This window comes from Mercenaria mercenaria, chromosome 15 (assembly GCF_021730395.1).
Source record: "Mercenaria mercenaria strain notata chromosome 15, MADL_Memer_1, whole genome shotgun sequence".
Taxonomy (NCBI): Eukaryota; Metazoa; Mollusca; class Bivalvia; order Venerida; family Veneridae; genus Mercenaria; species Mercenaria mercenaria.
The window spans coordinates 22,194,223-22,218,015 of NC_069375.1; the positions used below are offsets into that span (position 1 = coordinate 22,194,223).

Consider the following 23,793-nt stretch of genomic DNA (forward strand, 5'->3'; position numbering starts at 1 on the left):
TCAGCCTCACTCTTCAGCTTAATGGCAGAGCACCAATTTCAAGTGCACGAAGTGATGGGTTTGCTCCCTGGCTGCGTCATACCAAAGATGTGAAAAATGGAGCTAGTAATTTCCTTGCTTGGTGCTCAGCAATAAGAAGATAGTTCTAGGACTGGTCAGCCTGGTGTCAGTATAATGCGACTATCAGGGTATCATTGACGTGTTTACAGCATGATATTCCAGTGATGCAGCTCTACAAAATTGGGCATTATGCTCACTGCTACAACTATATACACACCTTCATTTAGTATGACTGAAAAATTGTACGCCTTCTAAAATAAAAATATGTATATAGGGCAAAATAAATGGCATTTTATCAAAGGCAATATAACTACATTTCCGCATTAATACAATGTGCACATTTGACACTAACATTTGTTCTTGCAATGTTAATTTGTGATCTCAGTATTAACCAGCAATAATGGAGTATGTAATACAACAATTACATGCCCACTTAAGTGATTATATTGACTCCTTACTTGCAAATTGTTTAGGTTGTTCATCACTTTCTTCCTCCATCTTTGGCAGGTTTTTTTTCCTAATTAGTATCACTGATTTCACACTATATATGACCTGTGTTAGGTGAAAAAGTTCAAGGTTTGATCAGATTGCTGATTGTCTTAAGGCCAGGATCTATAATCTGATCAAGTTCATTGACAGGCAAAGGGTTACAAAACCACATGTACAAACAATAATTATGAATCATTGTTTTTTGATACAGATTACTTGCATTCAAAGTTCAAAGGAAAAGGTCAACGAAATGAGAAAGAAAACAAAGTTGAGCACTGAATTACTGGATTCTAGAAGGGAGCTAACTTACATCATTCAAACATATTTGCAAGTTGGCACCACCTGATACTTCTAGTCTAGTCCATACTGCTTGTTACACGCAAAAAATAAGGTTATGTCAAAATAAAACTTGGTAAAAATTTTCAACAAAACCTCAACGCCAGATTGTTTTCTGTGAAGTTAATTTGAATAGATTGTCACATAAATAGATATAGATGAAGACAACACTTGTTGCAGGAACAGATGAAACAAGGAAGGATGTATGAAATGCTGACTACCAAGAACAAAAATAAGTCAAACAGTCAGATTCATGCTGATGACTACCTGTTAACAAGGAACACCTGGCTCTTAAAGACCACCAGTTACATTGCAGTGTACAAACAATCTGCAAGTAATGACTAGACGGGCGTCTAGGTTTTGACTCTTCCAAGCATGGTCTTCATATAGAGGTTCCATTGAATACTGTAAAATCATTTAATTTCGTGGGCAAGAAATTTCGTGGTTTTGGTGAAAACATCTATTTCATGGGGATATTAATTTATGGATTTCCACTTTTGAACATAAAATGAATGGGCATTTTACTTGTTCGTTGTGATTAAATTTGGTGGATTGACTCAACCACGAAAATTAGTCCCCCACAAATATTAATGATTTCACAGCACTTCAAGAACAGTTACTGTACAGTATTTATACTTTCAGACAAGAATTAACAGGAAATGGTTATGATTTAATAGTGTAATTTTAAAGATGTTTCTTGTAAGTAACTTGTAACTGTGCAAAAGTACAACAAAATTTTATTTGGGCTCTTACTTCACTTAATTCAGGGTTTAATTATCTAACAAAAGTTGACTTTTTATTGACCAATAATTGTAAATAATTAATTCATTTCTTCCTGCCGAAAATGTGTTTTTGAAATACAATGTATAACATTTTATGCTTTTCCTAAACCAGACAGTTGCAGTTTAGGATTAATCAAAGGGCAATAACTATGATCATAGTTATTTGATTTTTATAAAAATTGCATCTGCTATGAGTGAATACAGACTTACACATCAACATGTGATGTTTGTCCCCAATGATGACCTGTTCCATTTTCAGTCCCATGATAACTATGACCTTAAGCTTTGACCTCCAACATAATAGGGATCATCTACTGACCACAGGTAACCATCCTATAATGCAGTTTGCTGACCTTAGGCCAAACCTTTTTCAGACTCAAGGTCACTTTGACATTGACCTTTGACCTACTAGGAGTCATTTTCTGACCACAGCAATCATCATATAAAGTCTGACATCTGTTGAAACTGTTATATGTCTTGAGGTCACTGATCCTTGGCCTTTGACCTATTGACCCCAAAGCAATAGAAGTTTTATACTGACCACAGGCAGTCATCCTATTAAAAGTTTGAACACTAGCCCCAATGGTTCTTAACTTACTCAGCAAAAACCATTTTAAGTCTTGAGGTCACTGTTACCTTGCCTTTGACCAGCTGACCCTCAAAAACATTTGGAAATCTACTGACCACAGGCAGTCAATCTATGAATTTTGACAACTATAGAACAAAGCATTCTGTACTTATCAAACTGAAACCGTTTTGACCTACTGAGCCTAAATGCCATAGGAGTCATCTACTGACCACATGCAATCATCCTATGAAGTTTGAAGGCTAGGCCCAAAGGTTCTTAAGTTACTCAGCCGAACCCATTTCTGCTGTTCACTGTTACCTTGCCTATGATCTACTACCCCCAAAGGGATATGGATTTTCTACTGACAACAGGCAAACATCCAACAAGGTTTAAAGGCTAGGCCCAAGGGTTAAGGTACTCAGCAGAAACCATTTTCAGTGTCAAGGTCAATGTGATTTGACTTACTGACCTGCAAAACAATAGGGGACATCTACTGACCACAGGCAATCATACTATGAAGTTTGACAGTTGTTAACTTGACGAGTGTAAACCTGTTTTTTAGTCTCAATGTCATTATGATCTTTACCTTTGACCTCCTGACCCCAGAAAAACAAGTGGTCATCAACTAACCACAGGCAGTCATTCTTTAGTTTGACCACAATAAGACCAGATATTCTCTAGTTAACCTTTAGCCTGCTGGCGGCAAGTGATTCTGCCTTTGTGGCCAGTGCAGACCAAGATCAGCCTGCACATCCATGCAGTCTGAACATGATCTGCACTGTTCGCTATTCAGTATATTTTCAGTGAACACTCCTTTGAATAATAAGTGGTACTGCCCAAACTGAATGATAGACCAGTCCATTTTAGAAATTTAGCAGGCTAAGGTTAATTGATTTGAAACCAGATGGGCTACCAACAGACCAACAATGGGTAATATAACATACTCCCTCTTCACTGAAGTGGGGCATAAGTATCAATTTGAAATGACCTAACTATTACCAAGATAGAACCCAGGAAGGACTAAAATTGCACTTTTACAGTAATTTAGGAGAAACAACTCTGCTCATACTTATTTTTAAAAAAATACAACTGCTAGTAAATGCAACCAAATATCAACTTACTGTGACTTACCATTACACTGACATCCAGACATCGCTACAAATGGGTACCGCTTTTGCTCTTTTTAACTACTTGATAGTACTATATACTTTTGGATACCATACACACGCAGAAAACCTCTCGATTCAGTTGATTATTTTGCTTTTATTTTCCTCAACAGATTTTCATCAAATAGTGTGCTGAAGACAGCAAAATGAGTGCTTTCCTTCGCACAAAGCGTCTGCCATCAATTCTTGTTATTTTGCTCAAACATTTCACCAACTGAAATTCTCTTCTGCAAGTGAACACCAGATGTACTCTTTTCACCAGTGGCTATCCACGAGTAAAAGTGTAAGATACGGTGTCCGTGAGTGAAAGATATATGTAATATTTCTTTTCATTTCAGCTTTTGACTAAATTTACCCATTGTATAGTTCCTTTTGATATTTTTCACTGTGAAAATAAATACCAGATAAATTTCACTCTGATGTTTTGCTAATTCACTGAAAAACATGTAATAAAGTTTATTGGAGTATATTTTGGGAAGAAATTATGATTATCTATAATTCATATTCTTTCCTCACATGTGAAATTCCAAAGCTGTGAAAATGACAAAATGAAAATACCATGTTTCAAACAGTGAAAATTTCAAATATATTAAACCCATCAACATATTATGAAAACATTAACTTTAATGCTTTATTTGAAGAAGAAGAGTAAAAGATACATCATAATCTGTAGGGACCACTCTTGATTTCAAATAAAACTAGAAGATGCTTTTGTAAACAAGAGGACCATGATGGTCCTGAATCGCTCACCTCTTCCCACATGGTCCAGTTTTGAGTATGACGTCGTTTTTTCTATTATTTGACATAGTGACCTAGTTTTTGAGCTCATGTGACCCAGTTTTGAATTTGACCTAGATATTATCAAGATAAAAATTCTGACCAATTTTCATGAAGATCCATTGAAAAATATGGTCTCTAGAGAGGTCACAAAGTTTTTCTATTATTTGACCTATTGACCTAGTTTTCGAAGGTACGTGACCCTGTTTTGAACTTTACCTAGATATCATCAAGGTGAACATTCACTAATTTTCATGAAGATCATGAAATATATGGCTTCAGAGAGTCACAAGGTTTTCTATTTTAACCTACTGGCCTAGTTTTTGACCGCACGTGACCAGTTTCTAAACTGACCTAGATTCAGCAAGGTGAACATTCAGATCATTTTCATGAAGATCCATTGAAAAATATGCTCTAGAGAGTCAAGATTTTTTCTAATTTAGACCCACTGACCTAGTTTTTGACCCAGTTGACCCAGTTTCAAACCTGACTAGATATCATCAAGATGAACAATTCAGACCAAATTTCATACAGATCCATGAAAATATGGCCTCTAGAGAGGTCACAAGGTTTTTTTATTATTTGACCTACTGACCTAGTTTTTTAAGGCACGTGACCCAGTTTCAAACTTGACCTAGATATCAGCAAGGTGAACATTCAGACCAATTTTCATGAAGATCCATTCAAGGGTATGGCCTCTAGAGAGGTCACAAGGTTTTTCTATTTTAAGACCTACTGACCTAGTTCTTGATTGCAGTTGACCCAGTTTCAAACTTGACCTTTATATCATCAAGATAAACATTCAGACCAACTTTCATACAGATCCCATGAAAAATATGGCCTCTAGAGAGGTCACAAGTTTTTTCATTATTTGACCTACTGACCTACTTTTTGACGGACACATGACCCACTTTCGAAACTTGACCTAGATATCATCAAGATAAACATTCTGACCAATTTTTATGGAGATCCATTCACAAGTATGGCCTCTAGAGAGGTCACAAAGTTTTTCTATTTTTAGACCTACTGACCTAGTTTTTGACCCCATGACCTGTTTCGAACTTGACCTAGATATCATCAAGATGAACATTCAGACCAACTTTCATACAGATCCCATGAAAAATATGGCCTCTAGAGAGGTCACAAGGTTTTTCTATTATTTGACCTACTGACCTAGTTTTTGATGGCACGTGACCCACTTTCCAACTTGACCTAGATATCATCAAGATGAACATTCAGACCAACTTTCATACAGATCCCATGAAAAATATGGCCTCTAGAGAGGTCACAAGGTTTTTCTATTATTTGATCTACTGACCTAGTTTTTGACGGCACGTGACCCACTTTCGAACTTGACCTACATATCATCAAGCTGAACATTCTCACCAATTTTCATGAAGATCTCATGAAATATATGGCCTCTAGAGAGGTCACAAGGTTTTTCTATTTTTAGACCTACTGACCTAGTTTTTGACCGCACGTGACCTAGTTTCGAACTTGACCTAGATATCATCAAGATGAACACTCTGACCAATTTTTATGAAGATCCATTCACAAGTATGGCCTCTAGAGAGGTCACAAGGTTTTTCTATTTTTAGACCTACTGACCTAGCTTTTGACCGCACGTGACCCAGTTTCGAAAATGACCTAAATATCATCAAGATGAACATTCAGACCAACTTTCATATAGATCCCATGAAAAATATGGCCTTTAGAGAGGTCACAAGGTTTTTCTATTATTTGACCTACTGACCTAGTTTTTGATGCCATGTGACCCAGTTTCGAACTTGACCTAGATATCATCAAGGTGAACATTCTCACTAATTTTCATGAAGATCTTTTGAAATATATGGCCTCTAGAGAGGTCACAACGTTTTTATATTTTTAGACCTACTGACCTAGTTCTTGACCGCACGTGACCCAGTTTCGAACTTGACCTAGATATCATCAAGGGGAACATTATGACCAATTTTCATAAAGATCCCATGAAAAATGTGACCTCTAGAGTGGTCACAAGCAAAAGTTTACGCACACACGCACGCACGCACGGACTGACGGACTCACGGATGGACGACGGACGCTGCGTGATCACAAAAGCTCACCTTGTCACTTTGTGACAGGTGAGCTAAAAAGCGCATATCTCCCCCAATGCATAGTCGTATATGCAAGAAGTCAAATGGGGACAGGAGCGAAAGTCAAAGAGACACTGATTGTTGGCTGCAATAGGGATCATCTACTTGGCATGTCAAATCATCCCACTAAGTTTCAACATTCTGGGCCTAGTGGTTCTCATGGTTTTCTATGTTCAGGCCCCTGCAACCTTGACCTTTGATCGAGTGACCCAAAATCATTTTGGTCATCTAGTCTGCATGTCTAATCATCCTCTTAAGTTTCAACATTCTAAGTCAAGTGGTTCTCAAGTTACTGACCGGAAATAGTTTTCCATGTTCAGGCCCCTGTGACCTTTGATCAAGTGAACCCAAAATCAATAGGGGTCATCTACTCTGCATGTCCAATCATCCTGAAAAGTTTCAACAGTCTGGGTCAAGTGGTTCCCAAGTTATTGATTGGAAATGGTTTTCCATGTTCAGGCCCTTCTGACCTTGACCTTCAACAGAGTGACCCCAAAATGAATAGGGGTCATCTACTCTGCATGACCAATCATCCTATGAAGTTGCAACATTCTGGGTCAAGTGGATCTCAAGTTATTGATCGGAAATTGTTTTCCATGTTCAGGCCCCTGTGACCTTGACCTTTGATGGAGTGACCCCAAAAACAATAGGGGTTGTCTTACCCATAAGCCCTGCCACCCTATGGAGTTTGAAGGTTCTAAGTCAAATGGTTCTCCAGTTATTGATTAGAAATGAAGTGTGACAAAACAGTATGTCTCCCCACTGGGAAGGAGACATAATTTGTGTTTTTTTCCCAGTGATGCATGGGAAAATCTACTTTCTGGAAGAGATATCTAGACATGCAGCTTTTCAAGTGTTTTCTCTGATGATATGGCATTCATATTCATAGTGTCGGGCATGTGTGAAAGTTGCTTATAGACCATACACCTTTGAGACACTGGTAACACATCGATCCAACAGAAGTATTGTGTACAGCACAAAAGTAGTAGATCAAACTTTGGCCAAAGGCGTGAATATTTTATCAAAATTGAATGTTAAGTATTGAAAAATAATAAAAACAAATGTTTTTAGTCTTAAATTCTCACAGGAATTTTATTCAAATCATAATACAGATCATTTTTATAAAAAGAATTATAACCAAAACCAAACACAAAAAGATATACAAGGGAGACAACAAATGTTCACAAGAAATAACTATTAAAATAGTAATTACTCCCCCTGCATAATTTTTTTTTTAAGTATTGCCATGGTTTGCAGTCATGATCTCTGCTGGTAATGTACAACTGGTTGCACTGGTCAAGAGGACTGCTCAAGTTTGAATCCTAGTCTATCTCAATGCAGTGTTTCCTTGGACTAGGCACATTATCACCACTGCCTCAGTCAACTTAGGTGTAAAACGGGAACCAGCAAACTGACATGGATAAAATGTAATTGGCTTTAACTGTAAGCTGTAAATGGGTACCAGCAAATTGACATGGGTAAGATATAATTGGCTTAAACTGTTCTTAAAATAAGGTCCCTCGAAAGCTTTACAGAGCTTATGTTAGCCCTTACCCTGCTAAATTTCCATAACAAACTTGTCCATCTTTCAATTTGGACAGTGCAATTAACTGTTAAAAGGGGTGCATACAAAGAAGATACTGACTGAATGGCAAACAGTGCAGGTTATGATCAGACTGTATGGACATTGCTAAATACTGGCTCCAATCTTGTTCTCTGGTTTTAGATACCCACAAGGGAGAATCATCTATCAGACAAATAAAAACCAAGAAAATTGCAAAAGGTCACATCAATTTAATACACCATCAAAATGTTTGATTATTCACTATTTCTATGAAATTCAAATCATGTGGGAAAACTTTACATCATTCAAATGGACTTCATCAAACATATGAATCCATCAAATACGAACTATCAGACAATTACTTCTGATTGAAGGTAAAACATAATCATACAATTCAAAGATACAATGAAATTATTTAATTCTGAGGGCTTGAGATTTCAGGTTTTTGACCAAAATTGCTATTTTGCAAGGGTCATGAATTCATGAATATTAACTTCTGAATACATTAAAACTGAATGGAAATTTCATTTTTTTTCACTGCACCCTTTGTTGCAACCACAAAATCGATGAAAATTATTAACAATGTCACAGTAACCAACAGTAACCAGTAAAATCTAAGAGTATTTCCCTGTTTAATGTTTGTATAACTGTTAACAGAATGATAAATTGTCAGTACACATACAACATAACAATAAACCGCCTTAATTCTAATCTGACAGTAACACTATATAGGTCATACACAGCCTCTATCAACATGAAATGAACATGAATTTGAAAAACAATTTATGGAAAATGACTTGATTGAATACAAAATAGATTACAAAAATCAATCTAATAGAAAATGTTGCTCCTAGTAATTGCTACACAATTTTAAAATACATGTACATGTATTTCAAAAAGTTGTTTCATTGATTTAAAGGGGCATACATCTCCAGATTTATGAAAAGTATTTCAAAATTAAGAAAGTGCTTTCACTTTTTAGGAACAGAAAACAAAACATTTTATAAGGTTTAAAATTACACTGATACAATCATAGGTCATATGGTGAATCGATGGTGGGGTAAGTCCCAAGGCACCCCTTCATGCATTATTTCTTACATAAGAAGGCACCTGTATAGAACCACTAACCTTCCATAAGACAAATGAATGGCTTCCTCACATGAAAGAACTCTAAAACCCAAGCAAGGTCTGTAAACAAAAATTAACAAGAGGACCACAGTGGCCAAAAGTTGCTCACATAACCTTTTTGGAATCATGAATGGAAATGAGCCGTGCCATGGGAAAACCAACATAGTGGGTATGCGACCAGCATGGATCCAGACCAGCCTGCGCATCTGCGCAGTCTGGTCAGGCTCCATGCTGTTCGCTTTTAAAGCCTATTGGAATTGGAGAAACTATCAGCGAACAGCATGGATCCTGACCAGACTGCGCGGATGCGCAGGCTGGTCTGGATCCATGCTGGTCGCACACCCACTATGTTGGTTTTCCCATGGCACGGCTCAAATGTGTTAATGATACAGTTTAATTTTTTAAAGTTATAATCCTGTTCAGAATAAATTACCAATGATGCTACAGACAAATATTGATGAAGATTCATTTATGAATTTATGGAAAGAAGTCATTTAAAGGGTTTTCTTTTTTTCCAACTCTAATGGTCCCTAAATGGGGCCAAGTTCCCTCGGCTGACCAAATTCTGTAGAAGACCTAATGATGCTACAGACCAAGTCTGATGAAGATCATGAGAAGAAGTTGTTTAAAGGGTTTTATATGTTTTGCTACATTAGACCCTAAAAATGGGCAAGTTCCTCCATTTGAGAGAGGACTGTGCAAGGATGCTTCAGACTAAGTTTGGTGTAATTCTGACCAGCAGTTTTAGAAGAGGAGATGTTTTAAGTTAAAATTTTGATGACAGATGATGGACAACAGACCAACAGCCTATACCAACAGCACACGAGGAACCGGGTGGTTTAGGTCAGCTAACACTAGGTTCTTTAGTCAGTTCTAGGCTGTAAAGTATGTAAAATAGCTCTTTTCTGTGTTAGTCCCCTGATCAACTATACATTACTATTATTTGGACAAGAGTCCTGTGTAGGAGTGCTTCACACCTGGCACACTATAGAACCAGGGCAGCTTCTTGAATTGGAGCATCTTCTGTATTTTGCACTATCCTCCCAACAAAGTCACTAACAGTCTTCAGGAAGAGTTGCCCATAATATGAATTACTGGTAACAGCTACAAATAAGCTTACAAATGAACAAATTCATCCCAAATTACTAGTTATACTTTTGGTGATAATGCTGCATGTTATACTCCATTGTTTTAAATTTGTGCCTCAAACTTTTTGTGAATGTTTAGCCAAATTTAAACCATCACCACTCACACTCAATCTACAGTAGTAACTGTGAAAACAAAAAATCTTAACTTGACATCAAAAGGGACTATGTACGTAACTTCCCATCACACTTTTGTCAAGAGAAATTATTTCTGAACCAATTAATTAATATCAACGAAGATTTACATCAATATAATTGCATACCATTTAAATCAATGAGGCAGGGATCCATAATTAATATAACTGTATAACTGTGAAGAGACAAATGAAATTTCTGCCTTCAAACAAGTATTTGTTGTCACAATGATCTTTGTACTTTATCTAACCCAGCTAAACCCTCGAAAAAATTTAGTTTCACGTTGCCACATCTACCCTTACGACACAAAAATTATATAGGAACACCACAGTTTGTTCTACACAAAATATACCCAAAAATCACAAAGGAACAAAATACACACAAAAAAGTATCCTATAACTACTAAATTAATACAAGTTTTACAATTTCTAACCTACTTTCCATATTAATTTAAACATTTATAACAGACATGTAAAACTAATAAAGTCTAGTGACCTAGGTAACAATTGTTGCACAAAATGTAAGTCATGGCAAAACAGCATAATATTTCAAAGTGACACACAATACAAAAAGTAAACAAAGTTGTATCTTAAAGATAGGACATAATAATATACATGACACAAACAAAATGTATACAACTTTGCTAAAGAAAAAATCAAAAGCCAAAAAACGCTGTTTCTCTTTCAGATTATGCCTAAACACATTAATAACTAAAGGTGCTTTTGAGAAAAGCACATGTCTCTCACAACTGCCTAATCATCTGAATAATAAGTCTGTCTATGTATACTGTTTGTGGCCTATTGGTATTCATGCGTTGGGAGTAACCGGTCTACAATGCTGTGTCGGTAGTGGTAACTGGTCTACAATGCTGTTCGGCGGCAGTGGAGAGGAGTAACAGGTCTACAATGCTGCGCCGGTAGTTGTTGGTAATTATGTTCAAGGGCCATAATTCCAAAGTGTCTTGGCCGATTTGACTAGTTATCGAACTTGGCTGATGTCTTATGGTCAAACCCATTTTGTTCAAGTTTGGTGAAGATCGGATGAGAAATGTTCGACTTAGAGCGCAGACAAGCCTTGTGACAGACACACAGACAGGAGTAAATCAATATGTCTCCCACACCACTGTGTGGTGGAGACATAATTAACAGATGTCAATAAATGCTGACCAACAGGAGTTATTTCAATCACCTGGATCTATACAGGTTGTGGCCATATGGTTGTGGCGGATCTATATATGTTCTGCTGGATCTACATAGGTCATGCCAGATCTATATAGACTGCACTGGATCTTTATAGGTTGTACTGGAGCTACATAGGTTGTACCTGATCTATACAGATTGTGCTGGATGTGTATCGGTGGTGCTGGATGTATAAAATATAAAAAGATTACTTAACCTTGCCCAGTAATATACTGGATATATTTGGACTTGCATCTAGCAAGAAAATTCATACTAAACATGCCTACTGGCTCATCTAATATTAATTTTCAGCTAGGTACCTGTCCCAATATTTCAGTGTAGTACAGAACAACATTAACAGTATTCTGAAAAAGATAACTGAAATACTGCCACTGTGCACTCATAAAAGTGGCTTTTTTCTGCATTTCTGAATGTTATTACAATAGATCAGGCCTGGGATTCAGTCAAAAATCAAAAGCATGAAAATCTACATTCTAAAGCTTGAAATGTTCTTTTTAAAAGGCATTAAAATGAGTAATATAGGGAAATTCTGGCAGCCCAAAGCCTGAAATTAAAATTAGGCCCAGTCCTGAAAAATCCCTGATAAATAGAAATTCTGTTGCTTGAAACAGTTATATATCTTATAACATCAGTTTTTTTATTTCAATACAATGGATCTCCTCCAAATTAGCTAATTTTTTAAAAAACAGACGACAAAGTCATGTGCAAATAGTTTTAGTCCTGTACATGGTAAATCTAAGAAAATACAGCTGAAAAATACTGACATAATTAATGATAGGACAAGAACTTTGAAATTCAAAACAACTGACTTTAGATAGTTCTAAGATAAAAAGTATTATTTTAATGGAAAATTTCTCCTAGACAGTTGCCTTATCTATGAAGATGTAACAGAACTAGGTTACTTTTCAAAACATGTTTTCTGAATTCAGGCAATTTTTCAAGACACAAAGCACAGGAAAAACCAATAAAATGTAACAGTTTACTAAAATTGCAGAAAGATACCAGGACATTCATTTCACTTGGAAAGAAAAGAAAAGTTAGATGCAATTTTATAATGAGATGAACATTCATTTAAATATTATCCAGCCAAAATATTTAAGATTAAAGAAACAAAAACAATAGATGATGTACATATTATCATATCATATGGGTTTTAGAAATATGACACTTTGTTAAGCTTGTACTGGACCACAGGAATGTAAATTTTACATTATGCAACAATCTATAATTTACACTCCAATGTACTGGACCGCAGGAATGTAAATTTTACATTATGCAACAATCTATAATTTACACTCCGATGTACTGGACCGCAGGAATGTAAATTTTACATTATGCAACAATCTATAATTTACACTCCAATGTACTGGACCACAGGAATGTAAATTTTACATTTTTGCAACAATCTATAATTTACACTCCAGTGAAAGGATTTAGGCACTTCAGTTATGTATGAGGTATTTTGTTTCTGAAGAAAAGTTTCAAACAAATTTTTATTGCTGGTTTTTATTTCTCCAATGTCAGCTGAATAAAAATGCTTATTGCTGATTTTTATTTCTCCAATGTCTGCTGAATAAAAATGCCAGTATGTTTGTGCACAAAAATCCTAAGGGTAAGCTTTTATCTTGAAAAAAATATAAATCAAATTTTTCCTGCGGTCAATACTTCAGATCTGAACTGCTATAAATATGTTATTTCAACCAAATCTGTTCCGTAAAGTAATTTTTCTTGTCTACAAACTTTCAAAAGTGTACAAAAACAACTCAAATGTTACAAACTTATTGAAAGAGACATAAGACATCATAAAAAATCTGAAATTCAATAATTTTACAACAGGGTGTGTTCAATCTCCATGAAGAAATGTTATTACTGTTCAAAAACAGCATACACTACTGGCTCTAGGCTGCTTTTTGTCAAAACAAGAGTTCTTCCCCTTGATAATCTGTAGTCAGCAGTTGTATTCTCCCTTTGTGGAGTTCTAAACAAAGCATAGAGTGATCTCCCTTTATTGGTCCTGGTTGCTACTAGTAACCATCATTGTTCCACGTGATGTTGTCATAATCACGATACTTCTTACTCAGTATGCGAGCTGTTATACTGTGATTTGCTTGCCCGTAACCCTGCAGGTAGAAAAACAATTGTTAAAGCATGAACATAATTATTATAATTTGTTAAACAAACTGAATTGTACTCATATGACTTGTGCAAGTTATAATATGAAACTAGAGCTATCACGAAATGTGATTAATACCATCAAACACCATGAAGACATTATTTGGTATGTCCCCCACCAAGACTCCCTACTCCACAAAATAGAACTGTGTAAGGAAATATTTTGCACCAAAACTGGGGAATGTGAGAACTGACATCCCCAACATGGGAAAAAATGTCACACACATCTTCAATTCATGGATAGCATATGTATTAAGCTTCAAAACAAGAAAGATACACTTTTTTGGAGAGTTGAGGTGGGGGAGAAGTATGGATGCCCAAACCTCTTTGAGCAAATAAATACACCATGCACAGCTACAGTTTGTGGTAAGTATATGTAAGCTGATTTTTGGATTCATTGTTGTTATATTTTTCAGTCCTTTGAGATCATGGCGTCCATTCAATACCTGTGTTATAAAGTTCCACTTAATCTGGTGCTATGGGGCGTGAGGGGTGTTGCAGTTTCCATTACCTCTCATGAACAGACTCAATCAAACAGAGTATGTGATTATTTTGCTTGGTTGCATTCTATGCTTCTAACAAGAGGGCATGATGGCCCTGTATCGCTCACCTGAGTACCATTGCTCAAAATGATATGACCAAGTTTTGACATAGAGCACATAGGTATACACATTAAATATCATCAGGATAAACATTTTCTTATAACAGTCCCTTTTGACCTAGTCAGAGCCAATTTCCATACCAAGTTTGAGGGTCCTAGGCTCAAATGCTGCATTTTTGTACCAACATGACTATTCCTTACCCTGGAAGACTTAAATAACATTTAAAACCAGTCTCATTAGATGCTGCTGATATATATTCGTTTACATAAAAAAGGGAGGTAATTTGTCATAAATTCAGTCAAAAGTTATCTACCCTGATTGTCTGAGTCAATCTGATGGCACAAATGACATTTCAAAGCAGTATCTTCATTGGTTACTGAGATACATCTATTTTAATTTGAAACAAAGGGAGGTAATTTGACATAAAATCAGTCCATAGCTTTCTACCCTGATTGCCTCAGTCCAACTAAAGACAATAATGAAATTTCAAATGAGTTCTATAAATATTTACCGAGATAAATCCATTTTTATTAAAATCAGGGGAGGTAAGCATGCATTGATATATGCATGTAGAAGATACAAAGTACAAGCCTATACAACAATATATTAGTAAAGTATTCATATTGATAAATGTTAAAGGTCCATTACTAAGGGAAAGTGAGTTGGCAATTTTTTTCACAGCCAGTGCATAGACTTCTGCAAGACACTAAATAATGAAGATTGGCAGGTCAAAATTTACAGAAGGTCTTTGGAACTCAAAGAAATGTATGTGTATTATGTTGAAATTTCAATGAATCGACAGAATGACCCCCCAGGTCTTTTTAACTTTCTTCATACTTCATAGAAAAATAATTGTACATATACTGCGATTTATTTCGAATTTCTACATACCAACTTTCATTTTCCAATAAAATGAAATAGTTTCTGTGCTTTTTAAAAGAAATTAAAATGTTCACTTTCCTTAGTATTGGACCTTTAAATGAAGAGTTATCTAATATGACTATTTCTTACCATGGAAGACATAGATAACGTTTCAAACCAATCTCATTAGAAGCTGCTAAGGTGTATTCATATTTATTTATTTGGGTTTTACAGCGCACCAACACAGTATAGATTATATGGTGCCAAACAGGACTACAAATTTTGGTTCCACATCTCATTCACATTGAAATAAAAACATGTGGTATGGAATCAAAATTTGCATACCTGCTGGAATCACAGAGTTACTGCAAAACCAAGTGTTAAGACCCTATTAGTCGCCTCTTACGATCATGCAAGGGTAAGGCAGTGGTTCAAATTCTTTTCATACACAGATTGTCCCAGAACCACATGGGGCAAGGTGTATTCATTTAGATAAAAAATAAAGGGAGGTAATTTGTCATAAATTCAGTCAATATGTATCTTCACTGATTGCCCAAGTCCATTTCTTGACATAAATGAAATTACAGATCAGTATCTTCATTAGTTATGGAGATAATTGGAAATAAAGGGAGGTAATTTGACATAAAATCAGTCCATAGTTATCTACCCTGATTGTCTCAGTCCAACTAATGATAATAATGAAATTTCAAATAAGTCCTGTAAGTACTAACTTACTGATATAAACCATTTTGATTACAATCAGGGGAGGTAATCAGATATAAAATAACGCTGGAACCTACGATTGGATCTGACAGATTCGTCATGGAATCCAAGAATTATTGTTGTTGAAGATATTTTGGAAGTTTGTATCAATTCAAACCATAAATGAAGTCTCTCTATGGCTGCAAAAGCCAAAATAGCAAATTCTGGACCTTTAAGGGGCCATAACTCTGGAACCCATGATGGAATCTGGCCAGTTCAAGAAAGGAACCAAGACCTTGTGGTGATACAAGTTGTGTGCAAGTTTGGTAAAAATCAAATTGTAAACTAGAGATGCTTTTGAGAAAAGCGCATGTCTCCCACAACTGCCCCTATGAAAAATGTTAGTTTCTCTAGATGTTTTAGACGAGTGGATCCAATTAGATGGTCTTGATGAGTGGATCCAATCAGTAATTCAAGGGCCATAAATCAAAAGTGCCTGGGCAGATTTGGCTAGTTATCGAACTTGGGTAAGGTCTTATGGCCAAACACATTTTGTTCAAGTTTGGTGAAGATCGGATGAAAAATGTTCGACTTAGAGAGCGGACAAGAGTAAACAGACGGATTTTTTCGGTAATTCAAGGGCCGTAACTCTAAAATGCCTGGACCGATTTTGCTAGTTATCGAACCTGGCCGAGGTCTCATGGTCAAACACATTTTGTTCAAGTTTGGTGAAGATCGGATGAGAAATGTTTGATTAAGAGTGCGGACATGAGTAAAAAGACCAATTTTTCGATAATTCAAGGGCCGTAACTCTAAAATGCCTGGACCGATTTGGCTAGTTATCGAACCTGGCCGAGGTCTCATGGTCAAACACATTTTGTTCAAGTTTGGTGAAGATCAGATGAGAAATGTTCGACTTAGAGTGCAGACAAGAGTAAAAAGGCCGATTTTTTGATAATTCAAGGGCTGTAACTCCAAAATGCCTGGACCTATTTCGCTAGTTATCAAACTTGGCTAAGGTCTCATGGTCAAACACATTTTGTTCAAGTTTGGTGAAGATTGGATGAGAAATATTCGAATTAGAGTGCGGACAAGAGTAAAAAGACCGATTTCTGGTAATTCAAGGGCCATAACTCCAAGACGCCTGGACCGATTTGGCTAGTTATTGAACTTGGCCGAGGTCTTATGGTCAAACACATTTTGTTAAAGTTTGGTGAAAATCGGATGAGAAATGTTCGACTTAGAGTGCGGACAAGCTTTCTGACAGACAGACACACAGACAGACTGGAGTAAATCAATATGTCTCCCACACCACTATGTGGTGGGAGACATAATAAAGCTGCTATTGTGCAGACAAGGTCAAAATAGCTAATTTTGGCCCTTTCAGGGGCCATAACTCTGGAACCCATACTAGGATCTGGCCAGTTCAAGAAAGGAACCGAGATCTTATGGTGATACAAGTTGTGTGCAAGTTTGGTAAAAATAAAATCATAAATGAAACCTCTATCATGCAGACAAGAAATTGCTGACGAACGCACGCACGGACGGATGCATGGAGGACGAACGAAGGGTGATCACAAAAGCTCACCGTCACTAAAAAGCAACCGGAGAAGACTACAAATAAATTGTACCAGTCAAAGAGAGTAACAGAAGATACTGACAAACTTGGAGCCTCTGTGGCCAAGTGGTTAAGATCACTGACTTCAAACCACTTGCCCCTCACCGACATGGATTTGAGCCTCACTTGAGGCATTGAATTCTTCACGTGAGGATGCCATCCATCTGGCTTAAGGAAGGACTGTGGTTCTATGCAGGTGCCCGCCCGTGATGAAATTATGCACGGAGGGGCATCTGGGGTCTTTCACCACAATCAAAGCTCGAAAGTCGCCATATGACCTTAATTTTGTCAACAAAAACTGACAAACTGTCTGTTAAGCTTAGAAAATAAGCAAGTCTTGTAATTTTCCCTATCAAAAGATAATTACTTGACTAAATCTGTCTCAAGAATAAAACAAGAAATATGTCTGCAGAACATGGATGCCCATCCTTTGTCATGTTGAGATGCAGAAGTGAGCGTATTTAAAATCCAGACTGGACACATCAACTGTTATCATAATATTACAGAGATAGCCAACTGTGACCTTGACCTTTAAGCTGAAGACATGGTTCTTCTAGTCTATGTAACAAACATTCTTGTTTTTTTTTTTGTTTTGGGTTTAACGCCGTTTTTCAACAGTATTTCAGTCATGTAACGGCGGGCAGTTAACCTAACCAGTGTTCCTGGATTCTGTACCAGTACAAACCTGTTCTCCGCAAGTAACTGCCAACTTCCCCACGTAAATCATCAGAGGTGGAGGACTAATGATTTCAGACACAATGTCGTTTATCAAATAGTCACGGAGAACATACGCCCCGCCCGAGGATCGAACTCACGACCCCGCGATCCGTAGACCAACGCTCTACCTACTGAGCTAAGCGGGCGGGCACAAACATTCTTGTTACAGAGGTCAACTAGTCTATAAATAATTTGTCTTGTTACAATACTCATTTGTGCCAAGTTATTTCAAAGGTCAAAGTTCAAGGCTGAACTCAAAAGGAAAAAAGACATAAATGCTCTGAACCCTAAGTGTAACCTTGACCTATGAGCTAGGGGTGCAAGTCCTCAAAGAGAAATGTCAACTTAATACAACAAATGTTTATGCAGAGTTATCTGACTCACCATCCATGTATAAAAGAAGTTATACACTGGCCATGAAAAATGACTTAAAATATTTGACCACTCAGTGTGACCATGACCTTCGAGTTTTGGGTCCAAGTCTTGCATGTGACAACTTGTCTTATTGCTAAGTTATTTCATATAAAATCATGCACAGATATAAAGAACATAAACTGGACAAGAAAATGACATAAAATATTTCATCTCTTAAGACTGACCTTGACCTTTTAGCATGTAACGCCTGAATGTTTGTGCTAAGTTATTTGAGTAGCCAGCAATGCGTAGATTGCTTAAAACACAACTTAACTGAAAAGCTTGGGTTTAAACAATGTCTTGCTATGAAGGATACTAGCGCACTTTTATTCAAATATCCACCTATGCATAGACTAATTATAGATCAGACAAGGAAAGACTTCCAACACTGACCTAGACTTCTTAGATATGGGTCTGGGTCTGAGACTTGCTTAAGAAAATGGAAGTAATATTTTGAACTCCCACCATGTACTACTTACATTCAATTCAAACTTGTATTTAACATACTGTCTTGTTATGGTGGTTCTTTGAATTAAGTTATTTTGTACTACTGCTATGCCTGGCAAAGTTAATGACTGGCCATGATTTTCTGAACATAGACAAACAGGCAGGCAAAGAGGCAGGCAGGCAGACATGCAGAGCATGAAGGGCAAGCTGAGGTGGATAGGACAGATTAGGACAGACAGACAGACAGGGGCAATATGGTATGCCCTTGCCATTATAACGAGAGGCTGGAGGGTGGATGGGGGAAGAAACCATGAATGAATAACACAATTATGCTTGATTATTATTAAACATTGCATACCTGATAATATAATTAAGAACTAATAACAGATTGCTAGTAAATTACACAATCCTATGAAATTGTAGTGTGGTAATTGTTTCCAGCTGCTCACTTTTATGCTTTTTTGATGCATTTACCTCATTTCATGAAGAGCAGATTCAATCAGATGCACTCCCTTGATTAATTAGCAGCTCATACTTTATATTGTAAATCCTCTTTAAATCATAGCCTCCAAAGCTCAGCTTATCCCATTATTGAAATTGACTGTTAGCACCAAAGGAATTTATATATTCAGAGGGCGGGGTTGATCATTTCATACCAGATCTATGATAAATGAAACAGGAAATTTGGAAGGAGAGGAAATGACAATGTGGTTATGGTTAGTCATACAGGAATATGCAGCAATGCATCATCAATAATATTTTACTGTAAAATGTCTTCAATAGCGAGAACTGTATGTAAGAGTCTCAACTGTATATGTAGGAGTTTCAAATGTACATCATATGTAAGAGTTTTAACTGTATATGTAGAAGTTTTAACTGTATATGTAGGAGTTTCAACTATATATGCAAGAGTTTCAACTGTATATGTAGGCATTTCAACTGTATATGTAGGAGTTTTAACTGTATATGTAAGAGTTTTAACTGTATATGTAGTTTTAACTGTATATGTAGGAGTTTCAACTATATATGTAAGAGTTTCAACTGTATATGTAGGTGTTTCAACTGTATATGTAGGAGTTTCAACTGTATATGTAGTAGTTTCAACTGTATATGTAGGAGTTTCAACTGTATATATAAGAGTTTCCACTGTATATCATATGTAAGAGTTTCAACTGTATACTGTATAGCGGGTATATTCACGGGAGGTTTAATTTTCGCTATATTCACGGTCAACATTGGCAGCGCGAAATCTAAACACCGCAATTTTTGTTACCGCAAACATATACATTTCACCAAGGGATGGCCAATAACAGGGTGATCTAGTGTTTATTATTCGTCTATTCCCTTTATCAGTAATTGCTTTGATCCTATAAATACAGGAATTATGCACATGACAAATAAACGTGTGAAAAGCATTGTATTGTTTTATAGCCGTTATACTTTACAAATCGATTTTTGATAACTGCAGTTGCCTTTTCATCATCATTTAATTTCGTTAGATCCGACAAAATTATTAAAGGCGGCATTTTAATACGGCACTTCCCTTTAAGCTTTGTAGCTATTTTCCCATAAAATCAGACACTTTCGTAGACTAGAATACACGTAACTCCAAGAAGACAAGAATCAAATGTGACCAAAGTTATCAGCACAAACATGTTCATAAAACTAGAAATGTGTCCATGGAACACAGATGCCCCCACTACATGACAAAGGACACAGATCAACTTAGGGAAAACAATATGTTGCTATCTAAAAAAAAAAATGCAAAAAATAACCATATATAATGTACATATAAACATATATGCTTTCTTGAGATTTTTAGATACCTGTCCATCACCACATTTTAATGTTGCTTGAACTCAACGATGACTATGCTGTGGTTTGAGAAGACCAACATTCCTGTAAACTTTTGTGACTCTAGGTCAAATACTTTTGGAGCTAGGCGCGACACAACATTCTCGGAAGGACGGACGGACAGACAGACGGACAGGGGCAAAACTATATGCCCCTAGTATTATGCGCTATATGCGTCACTATTCAGATGACAACGACAGACTTATTTGCGTGTTTGTTATTATTTGCATGTCTAGGAAGAGTGACCTCCCTTTCTTTTGTTTACAACTAATTTTTATAATTCGCATTCAAGGTAGTTTCCGCGAAATCAAGACACTGTGAATTCTAAACTCTTAACAAGAGGACCATGATGGTCCTGAATCGCTCACCTCTTCCCACATGACCCAGTTTTGAGTATGAAGTCGTTTTTTCTATTATTTGACATAGTGACCTAGTTTTTGAGCTCATGTGACCTAGTTTCGAACTTGACCTAGATATTATCAAGATAAAAATTCTGACCAATTTTCATGAAGATCAATTGAAAAATATGGTCTCTAGAGAGGTCACAAGGTTTTTCTATCATTTGACCTATTGACCTAGTTTTCGAAGGTACGTGACCCTGTTTTGAACTTTACCTAGATATCATCAGGTAAACATTCTCACTAATTTTCATGAAGATCTCATGAAAAATATGGCCTCTAGAGAGGTCACAAGGTTTTTCTATTTTTAAAACCTACTGGCCTAGTTTTTGACCGCACGTGACCCAGTTTCGAACTGACCTAGATATCAGCAAGTGAAATCAGATCAATTTTCATGAAGATCCATTGAAAATATGGTCTCTGAAGAGGTCAAAGATTTTAAAATTTTAGACCTATGACCTAGTTTTGTTCGCAGTTGACCCAGTTTCAAACTTGACCTAGATATCATCAAGATGAACATTCAGACCAACTTTCATACAGATCCCATTAAAAGTGTGGCCTCTAGAGAGGTCACAAGGTTTTGTTATTATTTGACCTACTGACCTAGTTTTTTATGGCACGTGACCCAGTTTCAAATTTACCTAGTATCATTTAAGGTTAACATTCTGACCAATTTTTATGGAGATCCATTCACAAGTATGGCCTCTAGAGAGGTCACAAGGTTTTTCTATTTTTAGACCTACTGACCTAGTTTTTGACCGCACATAATACTGTTTCGAACTTGACCTACATATCATCAAGATGAACATTCAGACCAATTTTCATACAGATCCAATAAAAAATATGGCCTTTAGAGAGGTCACAAGGTTTTTCTATTATTTGACCTACTGACCTAGTTTTTGAAGGCACGTGACCCACTTCGAACTTGACCTAGATATCATCAAGATGAACAATCAGACAAATTTCATACAGATCCCATGGAAAATATGGCCTCTAGAGAGGTCACAAGGTTTTTCTATTATTTGACCTACTGACCTAGTTTTTGACAGCATGTGACCCACTTTCGAACTTGACCTAGATATCATCAAGATGAACATTCTGACCCACTTTCATGAAGATCTCATGAAATATATGGCCTCTAGAGAGGTCACAAGGTTTTTCTATTTTTAGACCTACTGACCTAGTTTTTGAAGGCACGTGACCCAGTTTCGAACTTGACCTAGATATCACCAAGGTGAACATTCTGACCAATTTTCATGAAGATTTTGTGAAATATATGGCCTCTAGAGAGGTCACAAGGTTTTTCTATTTTTAGACCTACTGACCTAGTTTTTGATGGCACATGATCCACTTTCGAACTTGACCTAGATATCATCAAGATGAACATTCTGACCAACTTTCATAAAGATCCCACAAAAAATGTGACCTCTAGAGTGGTCACAAGCAAAAGTTTACGGACGGACGGACTAACGCACGGACGGACGGACGGACGACGGACGACGGACGCTGCGTGATCACAAAAGCTCACCTTGTCACTATGTGACAGGTGAGCTAAAAAAACGCGAACATTTGGCTCCGTGAATATATCCCACTATACAGTATGTAAGAACTTTAACTACATGCATTGTATATGTAGGAGTTTTAACTGTATATGTAAGACTTTTAACTGTATATGTAGGAGTTTTAACTGTATATGTAAGAGTTTCAACTGTATATGCAAGAGTTTCAACTGTATATGTAGGAGTTTTAACTGTATATGTAGGAGTTTAAACTGTATATGTAAGAGTTTCAACTGTATATATAAGACTTTTAACTGTATATGTAGAAGTTTTAACTGTATATGTAAGAGTTTCAACTGTATATGTAGGAGTTTTAACTGTATATGTAGGAGTTTCAACTGTATATGCAAGACTTTCAACTGTATATATAAGACTTTTAACTGTAAATGTAAGAGTTTCAACTGTATATGCAAGAGTTTCAACTGTATATGCAAGAGTTTCAACTGTATATGCAAGAGCTTCAACTGTATATATAAGACTTTTAACTGTATATGTAAGAGTTTCAACTGTATATGTAGGAGTTTTAACTGTATATGTAAGAGTTTCAACTGTATATGTAGGAGTTTCAACTGTATATATAAGACTTTTAACTGTATATGCAAGTTTCAACTGTATATGTAGGAGTTTCAACTGTATGTGTAAGAGTTTTAACTGTATATGTAGGAATTTCAACTGTACATATAAGACTTTCAACTGTATATGTAGGAGTTTTAACTGTACATGTAGGAGTTTCAACTGTATATGTAGGAGTTTTAACTGTATATGCAAGAGTTTCGACTGTATATGTAGGAGTTTCAACTGTATATGTAGGAGTTTCAACTGTATATGCAAGAGTTTCAACTGTATATATAGGAGTTTCAACTACAAGTAAGACTTTCAACTGTATATGTAGGAGTTTTAACTGTACATGTAAGAGTTTTAACTGCATATGTTAGAGTTTCAACTGTATATGTAGGAGTTTCAATTGT

The 23,793-nt window shown here is 36.3% G+C and overlaps 1 protein-coding gene across 4 annotated transcripts in view; it reads right to left on the bottom strand.

Moving 5' to 3' along the window:
• Window positions 1-8,089: 8,089 nt before the first annotated feature.
• LOC123548169 (14 kDa phosphohistidine phosphatase-like) overlaps window positions 8,090-23,793 on the bottom strand; it is an 89,329-nt gene continuing 73,625 nt past the window's right edge. For all 4 annotated transcript variants that reach the window (XM_045335401.2, XM_045335402.2, XM_045335400.2 and 1 more), the window contains one exon: window positions 8,090-13,601. In XM_045335401.2, the coding sequence (XP_045191336.2) occupies window positions 13,506-13,601 (96 nt within the window). In that variant the 3' untranslated portion in view covers window positions 8,090-13,505. The remainder of the gene's footprint in view (window positions 13,602-23,793) is intronic.